This window comes from Heterodontus francisci, chromosome 12 (assembly GCF_036365525.1).
Source record: "Heterodontus francisci isolate sHetFra1 chromosome 12, sHetFra1.hap1, whole genome shotgun sequence".
Lineage (NCBI taxonomy): Eukaryota > Metazoa > Chordata > Chondrichthyes > Heterodontiformes > Heterodontidae > Heterodontus > Heterodontus francisci.
In genome coordinates this window covers 68,799,455-68,812,743 of record NC_090382.1, presented here as the reverse complement: position 1 = coordinate 68,812,743, position 13,289 = coordinate 68,799,455, and the positions used below count along the sequence as shown (strand labels likewise).

The window sequence follows — 13,289 nt, the reverse complement described above, 5'->3', positions numbered from 1 at the left end:
ACAGCCTCTCTGTCCAATTAAGGGTGACAGATGGGCTCTTGAAGATGGAGGGCCAATCAGAGACCTTTCAGCTTGAGAGGAACAGTAGTCTGCAATGGATGGTAAGTAACTGACAAGGGACTTCAACACGGAGGTACCCTCTCACCAACTTTTTTATAACTTTAATTTTAAAGTGGTTCAAGCAGCCAACCAGGCCATCACTGTTGGGGGGAAGAGTGCTATCATTGAGCAATGTTGACACTTACAAGGGGATAAAGCAAATAAACATTGAAATTCCTAGGTGCAAAGCAGGAAGATTGTCCATGGAAGAAGGTGCCAGAACTTGAGGTGAACACAGATCTGATGGGCTTCCACCCTGTTAACAATATGGCTCAAATTCTGAATGGATGGGGTGGATATGGACAGAGAACCATTCTACCATCTGTCCTCTTTACTTCCATGGCACCTTTGGACTGTGGGTATGTTCTCAGGCTGCACTGGGAATTTCACCTGTTATCCCATCCTTAGGTTCAATGCTAGCCACATCTGCTGAGAGCAGGCATGGATCTGTACTGGGCCACTCTAAGGCCTCAAAGAATTCAAGGAGGAAAGGTAATTAATCCCACGGGTGATCACCTTACAATGCAGGCCACAGGGAAACATTATACATTTATACATTACTTCTTCGGTTTATTTAGGGCCTCTATCTCCTCCAGTCAGAGAAACAGGGTGCTCCTCTGATTTTTATGCACTCCCTTGATGCATTTATCTCCACTGTTCATCTATAGCGCACCTACCCTAATTATTAAAATGAGTTCATTCCTGAAAATTGGATGCTGTTTTCGACAGTTAGCCAGTAGTGCCTCCTCTACTATACGTTTTTTATTCATTCTTGGGATGTGAGCATTGCTGGAAAGTCCAGCATTTATTACCCATCCCTAATTGCCCTTGAGAAGGTGGTGGTGAACCACCTTCTTGAACTGCTGCAGTCCATCTGGTGCGGGTACACCCACAGTGCTGTTACGGAGGGAGTTCCAGGATTTTGACCCAGCGGAGCAGGGACCTGTAGGGCCAATGTCCTTTAAGTGAAGCTTTATGCTTTGCACCTATAGTTAACTGTACGAAAAGAAACCCGACAATTCCTCACACAGTGAGCTTCCAACATCAGTGGGAGGATGGGGAGGAAGTTGATGAATGAGTAAAACCACGAAACCGCCAAGAAATCAGCTAGAGAATAGCATTGAGAGCAGCCTGGAAATTGGTTAGCAGTCACCCTCTCAATCAGAGAATGATGCATGGCACTGGGGGATCTAAATCAGAGAGAGAACATAACTTACAAACTGTCACTTAAAAGTAGTGAATGAGGACAAAGGACAATATTTTTTAAAAAGTAATCCAACGCTGATACCACACAGAATTTTACTTACATATAATTTTCAATTGCTCTCAATGCTAAAGTGTAAAGGATCTCACTTTTAGATAAGTTATTAAAACATACTACATTAATTAATAAAAACTTACTATATTCATTAGGGTCAGAAGGTACTTCTGCACGTGGTCCTTCCCGTGAAATTGCACCACTGTGTCATCAACTCCAAGAAGAACTTCTATATTATAGTCATTGTCTCTATCATGTCTTCGTACTCTCCTGGTTTTGTTCATCTGTTGCTCCACGTACATGGCTTCCAGATCATGCAGTCCACTCAACTCAGGTTCTGCCAGAAAGAAGTTGTTTTATTAATCAAAGTAAAAGCACAACATCAAGGTGAAAGCTATGAGTCTATTTTTTCTAACAGAATCAAATAGCAATGGTTTCATATTCACTATTGATATTCACAGTAGGTTCATCCAATCAAGAGGTATGTTTTTCTTCTGAGTTTTTGTCAAGTTTGTACCCGTTAAAGTGAGGTTTGCTAGTCCTGAGAAGTGGACCTCTTTCTATGTGGACACCAATGACTAAATCTTCCTGAGTCCACCCCACAGGGTCAGGACTTGACCACTGCCTGCTGCCCTCATTATTTCATAGCCCCAGTCCAAGGTTGCCATCAAGTAAGGCACTGTGGCAAATTGGAGGAAGAGGAGGCCACTACTGCACCCTCTCTTTCCATTTGGGAACATTTGGGGTCATACCTGCTGCTACCCAGAGCCTACTGACATGGTACACCTACCAGATAGTACAGAAAACTCCACCCGGTGTTCATGTGATTCAACCCCAACCCTAATCTCTGAATTCACCAGTGTAACATGTTTTCATTTCCCACCTCAGCTATCCCACATCTCCTGTGAGTAAAAATATTTTGTATAACTTATTGCTGAATTAGGTGTAGTTTGTGCTGTAAACTCACAACAATTAGGAACTGCATAAAAACATTTCACAGAGGACCCTTACATCCAGTAAATATTAGGATTTTGGTTTTAGCAGCTCAACTTAAATTATATTTCTTCAAAGCACAAAGCATGATCACTCACAACATGTTCAGGTCAAGCCATTCTCCTTGCTATTTTTGTAAAAGTGAAACCAGAAACTCAGGAAATGAGCTTTATGTTTACTTGTGCTACTTGGGAAAACAAACAGCCTTTTTTTTTTGGAAAATAATATACATAATTAAGTTGTGTGGCACGAAATTGTGCTCAGTTGCGCCCATTGTTTAGGCGCTACCGGTGCCGTTCAGGGACCAAAATGTCATCTGCCATGAATCACACCAGATGCCAACTTGGTGAGGGTGTTGCACAGGCTCAGCTAACATCTGCCGGAAGTATGAAGAGCAGGCAGATCATGAAGTCAGTGTGCAAAGTTGATTTGACGCCAGTGAAGCTATTGTGGAGCTTAACGCTCCAGCTAATGCCCTCTCTTAACCTCGCACAGCTAAACACACATAGGCAGCAGTCATTAGTTCAAGTCCAGGGCTACTTATCACACAGACTCAATTTCACCAATCAGGTGAGCTGCTGATGAAGTGACACTCAAAGTCAAGTGTTTCCAGGTGGGGGAGCAAGAGATTGGAGCAAAATTGATCCAAACACTGTCTGACTTAATTGTACTAAAACACCAGCAGGTACCACCAGCAAAGGAGCAGGTACTGTGACTTTCAGAACCACAGTGATCCACTTTCCCAGTTAGACAAAGCAATAGGTAGTTTGGAGAGAGAGAAAATTGGAGTAAGTAACAGTATATTAGACAGGGATTTTATGCTTACGACAGGGGTCTCGATGTCCGGAAAAAGAGACGCTGCTGAGAACCCAGCGTCGCCTCTTCTCTGGAAGACCTGCCAAATCTATTGCCAATCAGGCAGTTAAGTGGACATTGTTGGGCCTTCCACAGGATCAAGGACCCCGTTGCCAGACGTCCTGCCCTTGGACAGCTACCGGCCAATCAGAGGCTGGCAACTCTTCTACCGAGCAGCACGAAGCGGAGAAGGTGGCTGCTGCTGGAAGGGCAACTACTGGGGGCCCAGAAGTGGCACTGGACCCAGGCCACAGGTAGGTCAGGGTGGGAAGGGTCTCACAGGGTGAGGGCCATGGGGGAGGTGGGTGTAGGGAGGGTTGCTAGCAAGGGCAAGGGGTGGCTCTCAGCAGCACCACCCCCCCCTGCCAATCCCTCACTTCCCGATGCTGTTTCCTTTGTTCAGGCACTAAGTGCCTTTTAATGAGGGATGTCCCCCTCCCTCCGGAGCCGGGAAGCAGCCCGCACGGTTATTCATGCCGTGCTTCCCGCGCGGCGACACGTCCGCCTAGCATATGGCGAATTGAGGCAGCGGTGGGATGAGGTCCTTAATTACAGATTAATTGCCCAGCTAAGGGCCTCAATTGGCAGTGGGGCGGGAAGGCCTGTGAATGGACTAAAGTTTGGCAGAGGCAAGATGGTGATGGGAACCCCCCCCACCACCGCTACCATCCCACCCAATTTTATGCTTTCCCCATCTCCAAACCAGCTGCGGGGGTGAACATAAAATTCCCCCCTCAGTGTCCAAACTGAAATATTACTTATGTTTCTCAAATATATAATTGTGACTGAAATGTTATTTAGGTTATAAACAGCAGAAATAATATTAATTTATTTAATCCTTCTTTACCATCTAAATAGATCTCCCCCCTCTGCAAAAATAAAACTGTATGGCATGACAATGAATTCAGAGAGTGCAAAATGCATGACAGAGATGTAAGTGAAAATGTTATGGCATTTAGCATGGTCAAGCCTCTGAAGTGCAGAATAAAATATCAATATTGCTGTCAAAGGGCCTCAAGGACAGCTTGACAAACTAATAATTCATTCTGTACACTCATCAGACCTCACCAGAAAAGAACATTTTGTTGGAAAAACTATCTAAAAGAAAAAGGAAGACAAAATAAACATGACCATCATCACTGCTGGATGCTATACAATGTGATGTTGCACTCAAACAGACCTGAACACTTTAAAGCACTTTTAAATGCAATATTAAGACTCGCATACAAAGGCCAGGAATTTCTTCAGAGCCTCTCCCACAGCACCACCAATTCACCAGAAGTGTGGTGAAAACAAAGTTATGATGGCAGAGTAGCAGCAGCTGGCAGGAAATTCTCAGCCTGCACAGGCTTTTATATCACAATTAAAGTCATAAAAATATAGAGGAATTACACATCAGCATCTTATGTAGGCATGATTCATCACATGCTTCTAGAAGGTGCAAGTTACATTTTGATATTGCTTCTTCGGAGATCTTGGGCCTGATTTTTAGGGCCCGCTGGGGCAGGGAACAGAGCCGGGCAGGTGCTAGAAATTGTGCTGGTTTCTCAGCTCCATCCTCTCCCCGTGTCATTTCCCTGAGACATGATGGGGGTGGGGGGGGGGGGGGGGGGGTGGGTGGTGGCTTCCAGCAGGACTACCGTCCACAGGCAGCGGGGGCCAGTTTAACTGCTTAGAGCTGGCCTCACGATGGCAGACCTGGGGCCAGTGCACCAGATGGGCTTAGAGACCCTCCCTACCTGACTGGCTGCAACAGCACCCCCAGTGGTGGCCAACTGCAAAAGCCATTTTTTTATTTTAAATTTTAAGAAGTTGGAGAGAGGGCACCAGTGTAAGGGTCTGAAAGGGTTAATCTTGAGAGCATGTAAAGAATACCTCTTATCATGATGATGTAAGAGATCATGTAAGACAGACTTTTGGAGGCTGATGTGAAGTGCAAATGGTTACAATGTAATCAAGATTAATGTTTATTCCAGACTTAGTCCAGACTAAGTATCTATCTAGCTAGACTAACTAAGCTGGCAGCGTACCGAACAAACATATTACAGAAGATATGTTAGAAGGGTGACCTGTTTTAATAAATGCTTTCTCTAATTACAGAGGAACCTTTATCGTATCCTAAAGAGGAACGTGAACCATGTTTGTAATCAAGATCGGACAATAAAGGGTCAACTGACCTTGATTAGAAAGCATTCATAATGTGAAATGGGAAAGGTGTCCCTTTTTAAAAATGGCTTCTTTAAATCCAGGCTACTGTATAGTTGATGCAGTCCAGTAATGTTAGCTCAAGCATGGATCTCTACAAAGTATTGTCACTACCCAAGAGTAAATCTGAGTGCAGTTTGTTATTTCCAGGCTAAGCAGAATTTTTTTTTATTTTATTTAGATTGCCTATATCACAATAATTAAAGTAGTTAACCCATCAATCAACTTCTCTTTTAAGTTCAGTTCTTCATCTACTATTCAAGTTCTGAGGAGAAAAACATTCAACAACAGGACACGGTGGATTAAATTTTACTCTGGGCCTAGTTATGGCCCCAGATTCGGCGCTGTGCAGGCAGTGTGCATCTGAACCGAGGATCAGCAGGAATTGGTCCTCAGGCCTCAACTATAAATTTGAGGTAAGCTGCCATTACCAGTCGCGCCGCCACAGGTAGCTTGTCAGACGGGAAAAATAAATTGCAGGAAGGCTGCAGCACCAGCAACGACCCTTAGTTAAGTACCGAGAGGGATGGTTAAGGTAGCCTAGGAGGAGAGAAGCCGATCATGACAGCTATGTATTTGGGGAAGCACTCCTACTCCTCCTGTATCCACAGGCAGGCTTTAGATTTGAAAAGGCAACCTTTTGTTGGCAGGCACAGGGGCTGATGGAACATTCTGAGCATGCTGGCTCTGCTCTTCCTAAATTAAATTCAGCAAGGGGTCTTTCAAGAACGGATCCTTTTAGGCTGACACTGGGAAAGCTTAACAGACTGGGCCTAATAAATTGAGCAGTGGGCCGAACTGTTGAATGGTGCAGGTCATCCCACTGTTAAACTGGTATGTACTGCATCTGCTTTATGCCCAAAATACAAAATTCTACCCCGAAGATTCAAAGAACTAAGGAGTTGAAATCATTGAGCAGAATTTAATGAGGCCATTTAAGGTGGCAAAGGTGGCGTGGGGTGGATGGAGAATCAAAGCTGAACTATCCACCTGGAAATCTGGAGTTGTGACGTCAGTTCCAGATTTTGTCAGCAGCAGTAAAGCACCATGGCGGCACTGACACCCTGACACAACTGGAAGCTATTTTAAATTGCTGAGCAGCTTTTTTTTTTAAGTGCACTTAAGTTTAATTATTTCCAATTTAACGATTGGGCCTCAATTCAGTGGAGGGGGGTTTGGAGGTCATTGTTGGACTGTGCTGCTGTGTGCTCTGCAAGGGGGATCGTGGTCCCGGGGGGGATTCAGGGTCTCGGGCTCTGCAAGGGGGTTTGGGGTCTCAGGGTTCTGCAAGGTCGAGATCTCTGGGGCTGTGCAAGGGTTTAGAGTGGGTTTGGGGGGTGGGGGGACGGGGAGTGCTGTATTGGGTAACTAACGTGCTGTGCCATACATTTGTTCACACACACTGCTGGAAGACAGGGTGGACCATCAGCAAGGTTGGGCTCTAAGTTCCATCAGGGACTCCGCTGAAAGAACTGTCAAAAGCTCCGGTGCCAAGGCAGGGTCGTCTCTGCATCAACAATGATCGGCAGGCCCACTAGTCACCTGGCATGGGTCTCATACACCCCGTATTTCTGGACCCCCCCCCCCCATAACGTGATGCGGTGCCCCAATGGAGGGAGGGCCAAGTGGCTGCGTCAGCTGTCCGTGAAGCTACACAGCGAGAGCAACAGCAGCTGGCCATGCCAAGAAGAGCCCATGTGCTCCACAGAGTGGATCAGCTATCTCCAAATGTCACAGCGCCACTGTCGGTGAAGACTACAGCTCTCCAGGAAGGCCATCAACAACCTATGTGCCATGCTGCAGGACAGGTTGAGACCTATGGGATTTGGGGGTCACCCTATGCCAGTGGCCCTGAAGATCACCATGGCACTAAACTTCTACGCATCAGGATTTTTCCAGGGCTCCACCGGGGGCATGTGTGAGGTCTCCCAGGCAGCAGTTCACCGTTGCATCAAGGAGGTGACCAATGCCCTGTTCAAGAGAGCCGGCGACTATGATGGCTACCAGGCCGACCTTGACAATTAGGCCGAGAGGGTCACTGGATTTGGGGCCATCGCTGGACTCCCCCAGGTGCAAGGTGTGATAGATTGCACACATGTGGCCATCAAGGTTCCCACGGACCAGCCAGCCGCCTTCTTCAACAGGAAAGGCTTCCATTCAATCGACATTCAACTAATCTGTGTCCACTGAAAGCATTTCCTGCAGGTGTGTGCCCGTTTCCTGGGAAGCAGTCAGGACACCTACATACTTCGACAGTCCCAGGTGTCACAGCATTTGATGGCCCCCCGCTTCGCCTTCAGGGATGGATTCTAGGGGCAAGGGATATCCATTGAAGACTTGGTTTCTTATGCCTGTGAGGAACCCTCACAAAGCAGTGGAGGAGAGGTACAACAATTGCCACAGCTCCACCCAAGCAACCATCGAGCAGGACAATGGGCTACTGAAGATGAGATTCCACTGCTTCGATTGATCTGGTGGAGCCCTGCAGTATGTCCCAGTGAGGGTCTCACATATCGTGGTGGTCTGCTGTGCTCTGCACAATCTAGTGCTGCAGAGAGGGGAGGCTTTACATGATGATGCGACACTCATCCACCAATGAGGAGAATGCAGAGGAGGGAGAGGGACAAGCAGTAATAGATGATGAAGATCTTGCGCTGGAGGCCAGACAGATTGAGAGATACGCCAAATAGGCAAGAGGCAATCTCATAATTACCTGTTTCCAGCCACCCTGATGTCTACTCACAATGAATCCAATAAAGGCTCACCTTAATGCATGTAGTCTATCGCGTCCTTTCCATATGGCCATGAGCTCAATGCAGCAGTGGCAAGGTGAGAGAAGGAACAGGAGCCCTGAGACTTGTCCTGCTCCTCGTCCTTCTCTGGTGAGCAGGGAGGTTCAAGTTAACCTTGCAAGGGAGGAGGAGAGGCTGACCTCCACAGCTGGGGGCTCCCCTCAGGGTGCTCTGAGTGTGGACGCCAGCTCCTTGGCCCCTCTGCCAGTGAGACCAGCTCCAGTAGCTGCAATGCCTGAGGAGGAAACCCTCAATTAGTCAGGGCCCTCCAGGCCTTAGGCAGCCAGAGGACACCCACCAAAGTCATCTCAGGCCAAGAGGCAGCCTGATTAGCAACCTGCGTCTAGCCCAGCTGCTGTTGCAGGGATCACATCGCATAGGAGTACCTGCAAACATATTCAGAAGACCACCAAGTCACACTTTGGGGATCACGGGTGTAGGAAATATGTAATGTAGTGATTAAAGTTCTTTTGTGCAAATCATTAGCAATCATTGTCTGAAAGCCATGTTCCATTATGCCCTAATTGTGAGCTGCTGACTTCTCCCTTCTTCCTTAGAGCAATGCCAATGTGACACAGCCCTCATTAACATATGATCTCCCATGGGCACTAGCGCACATCGCAGCTGGTTGCAAGACAGGGAACACAAATGGAAAGGACAGGATAGGTGGTGGACACTTCTGCGGCATCTGTGGGATCTGGCTCTCCATGAGGGTCACCAACCTCTCAATGGAGGAAGCTCACACGCCTTAGATATGGCAGCACTCATGGCGCACATGGGCTCCTCCGTCGTCCGCTCATGGCTGCACGTGGCCTCCGCAACTCTGCCAGATGTTGCCTTACCTCTGTAAGCAACTCCAGCATGCCCTGCACTGTCGACACCAGAGGCTTGTCGTGAGCCTAGGGCTCAGCACGGGCCTGGCCACTCACAGTCCTCCAACTATCAGATGCCTCGGCTATCTCAGCCTCAACCAGCCGCTCGGGAGCATGTGTGGTGCTCTCATATCCACTTTGTCCACTTTGGCAGGAAGAATAGAAAAGCTGTATACTATTTAAATGGAGAGAGATTGCAGAACCCGGTGGTACAGAGGGATCTGGGTGTCCTGGTACATGAATCACAAATGGTTAGGATGCAGGTACAGCAAGTGATTAGGAAGGCAAACGGAATGTTGGCGTTTATTGCAAAGGGAATCGAGTATAAAAGTAGGGAAGTTTTACTGCAGCTGTACAGGACCTTGGTGAAACCACATCTGCAGTACTGTGTACAGTTTTGGTCTCCTTATTTGAAAAAATATATAATTGCATCAGAAGCAGTTCAGAGAAGGTTTACTCGACTAATTTCAGGGATGAGGGGCTTATCATATGAAGAAAGGTTGAACAGGTTGAGCCTATACCCATTGGAGTTTAGATGAATGAGAGGTGATCTTATTGAAACATATAAGATCCTGAGGTGACTTGATAAGAGTGGATACCGGGAGAATATTTCTTCTTGTAGGGGAGACTAGAACTAGGGCACACAGTTTAAGAATAAGAGATCTCCCTTTTAGATGGAAATGTGGAGATTTTTTTTTCTCAAAGGGTCGTTAGTCTGTGGAATTCTCTTCCCCAGAAAGTAGTGGAGGCTGGGCTGAGTTAGATTTTTGATCGACAAGAGAGTCAAGGGTTATGGGGGGCAGACAGGAAAGTGGAGTTGAGACCACAACCAGGTCAGCCATGATCATATTGAATGAGGGAGCAGGCTTGAAGGGCCGAATGGCCTACTCCTGCTCCTAAGTCCTATGATCCGATGTTCCCATGGGTTGGTGGAAGGTGGAGAGACATGCGATGGTGCACCTCTGAGTGGTCCTCCTCTTCAGAGGTTGACATCTGCCCCCCTGTGGCTGCAGGTCCCTGCTCATGCCAACTTGCATAAGAGAACACAAACATGTGTGGGTTCGGCTGTGCAGATCTCGTCATGTCAACCACGTGTGTTGTGCATCTCCAAAAGTAATGTATATGTCAATGGCAGCCAATCCTCATTCTCTTGTGCAGGGACTCCAGTATCCTTGCCACGATTGCATGGCTGCCCTGGGACCCCGCCAGTTCCAAGGCCTCCTTCTCGGTGGTGGTGAGAGGACGTAGATCAGGAACTCCTCCTACAGTCCGGGCCGTCTTCCTCCTGTTGTGGGTCCTCTTGTCCGGCAAGAGGAAGGATGAAGATAGTAGAAATTGGCAGAGAGATCAACATGACAGTTCTGCTACTGTCAGTCTCTCATCTCCTACTGGGGGAGCTGATATATCACATGCCAACACTCGCTGTCAGGATAGTTAATGGGAGTGAGCTATGAGGGAAGGCGGCTTGTGGCCGACGTCCAGCCATACCTCTGTCAGGATGAGGTAATACCCAAGCCCCTCTGCCATCGCTGTGGTAATGCTACCCGCCCCCCCACCCCTTGTCATACACTCTCCCGCTTAGTCACATGCGATCCCCAAAAGGGAGAGTGGTATGGAGCACTCACTTTGGCTGAACACAGGAGGTTGTTGACCCTCTTTCGGCACTGCACACTGTTCCAGAGGGTGACCCCACGGTTGCTTACCTCCTCAGTGACCAAGCTCGCTTGGTCAGGCAGGAGGTCTTCTTTTTGCCATCGCTGGAGAAGAGAACCTCCCACCTTTCACTTGCAGCTTGGAGGAGAATTTGCAGGGAGGCATCACTGAACCTCGGGACCACCCTTTGTCTTGCATCGGCCATCCTTTGCCATCTTCCTCGGGAAAGGGGGGGGGGGGGTGGCGTTGGAGGGTACATGCGTGATTGTGGTGGGGCAGCCGCCCATGTGACGGACGGGAATGGCACCCATTTCACGTGGCGGATTCATTAAATTCAGCTGTAACGACCAGGTGAGAAAGGGCTCTAGGGGTTCTCTCTCAGCCTTTTTCTGGTTTGACCGTAACAGGGTTCAATTTTTAAAATATTGTGTTTTTAGCTCCCCCTCAGTGAATCTTTGTTCACTGCTCTCCAATTGCAAGGTAAAGAAATGAACCGGACAGGTTTTCTTTATATTTAAACAAGAAAAGTGTACGTTTATTAACCTTAAAACCCTAATTCGGTTAAAACCACTACAAACACGCAACGCGACCACGCTGGCATGCATACACGATAAACGCGCGTGCAGGTAGAGACAGAAAAGGAGAAAGAATCAAGGGGAAAGGTTTGAAGCTATAGTTGGAGTTCATTTACTGTCTCTTGAGTTTGATGTAAAGTCTTTGATTACAGTTTAATCTTGCCGTCTCATTGGGGCCCAGTGCACTTTCAAACTTGTTTCAATGGTTTTCTGTCTTGAGGCTTACTTTCCTTCTGTGGGTCCCTGTCTTTGTGTGAGAGGGAGAGAGAGAGAGAGAGAGAGAGAGAGAGAGAGACCTTCCTTCTCTGTAGTCTTCAAATTGCAGTCTGACTCAAACTGTTCTGTGAACACAATTCAAAACCAAACCTGGGCAATGGGCAATCAAGGTTAGTCATGTGAACAGTTTTTTTTAACAAACTCTCCTGCATTTTTGTGTATTCTACATCTTAGCAGACACCCTCAGTGGGGTGGGGGGGGGGGGGGGGGGATGGAATGCTGGCTTTTTACACATTCAATATCTGGTGATCAAAATCCATTTGGGTTAACCGGATCAGGGAGCAGTTCCATTGTCTTCTCTAGGCAACTGTCACTTAGAATACAAATGTTTCCAGCCACTGCTGTGATCTCTTTAAAAAAGTCATCTTTTCAGGCCAGCAACAATTTAAAATTAATGTTTCATATGACGAAATTAATACGCCTCATTCTTGGCAGGTGGGGTTTTCATGACACAGCCCATTGTGAAAAACTACCGAATCAATGCTAAATCTTTGCATTTATTACCACAAGCATAGCTGTGTGAAATATTCCTTATTTCTACCAAATTTCTTTCTGTACAAGTGACCTTTACAAATCTTCACAGAAAAATCATAAAAAGTGTCAGGTATATGCACTACAATTTTTTTTATTTGAAAAAATTGACAATTATATTACAGCGCTTAAAGCCCAATTACCTGCAGGCGTTAATCATCCTTCAGATCAAGCTGGAAACAATCAATCGCTTGTTAAAAAAAGAAAGTATCCTCTTTGTGTGGATTTACAACCATCTCACACCCTATTCCCAAGGCAGCAGCTTTCAACATTTCACACATAGCACAATATTTCCTTTACAACTCAGCAGGATAAAAACATTTGTTTTATTCTTTGTTCATTTCTCTGGGCTTCTTCCCAAAGAGGATAAATAAATAAATAAAACCAATTACAGACATATTCAGCAGGCACCTCTCTTACAACCATCAGTAACCAGTAGTTATATTCTTAATATATCAGTATCATTAATTGTATATGTCACTGGGTAGAATAATCATTTTATGACGTTGTGTAGAATACTCTAGTTGGTAAGAACATATCAACTAATGAAGAAACACCAAGAAATGCATCATGGTCAAAAGGTAAAAGAGTGCTGATTGGAAAAGTTGAAGAGATCCAAAGACCAGGAGACAGGAGGAAGCTAAAAGAACACATAACCTTGACAACATTAGCATGCTAAGCACATGATGTAGGTTTTGCCATTTCGAATCTGTTACGACCAGGTGAGAAAGGGGTCTAGGTGTTCCCTCTCAGCTATTTCCTGGTATGACCGTAACAGGGTTTAGTTTTTAAAACACTGTGTTTTTATCTTCCCCTCAGTGAATCCTTGTTCACTGCTCTCCAATTGTAATGGCAAAGAAATCAACCAGACAGGCTTTCTTAGATTTAAACAAGATGTAAGTTTATTAACCTTAAAACTCTAATTTGGTTAAAACTACTAAAGATATGCAACACGACCACGTTAGCATGCATACGCGATAAACACACATGCAGGTAGAGACAGAAAAGGAGAAAGAGTCGAGGGGAAAGGTTTGAACCAAAGCTGGAGTTCATTTACTGTCTTTTGAGTTTGATGTAAGGTCTTTGATTGCAGTTAAATCTTGCCGTCTCGTTGGGGCCCAGTGCACACTTACAAACTTGACTCGATGGTTTGCTGTCTTGAGCCTTAGTTTTTTCCATG

General features: G+C 46.3%; 1 protein-coding gene across 1 annotated transcript in view; it reads right to left on the bottom strand.

Annotated features, from left to right (window-relative positions):
* Positions 1-13,289, bottom strand: part of LOC137375905 (A disintegrin and metalloproteinase with thrombospondin motifs 2-like) — a 315,989-nt gene that overhangs the window by 161,579 nt on the left and 141,121 nt on the right. The window contains exon 4 of the mRNA XM_068043568.1: positions 1,501-1,694. Coding sequence (XP_067899669.1) covers positions 1,501-1,694 — 194 coding nt within the window. The remainder of the gene's footprint in view (positions 1-1,500; positions 1,695-13,289) is intronic.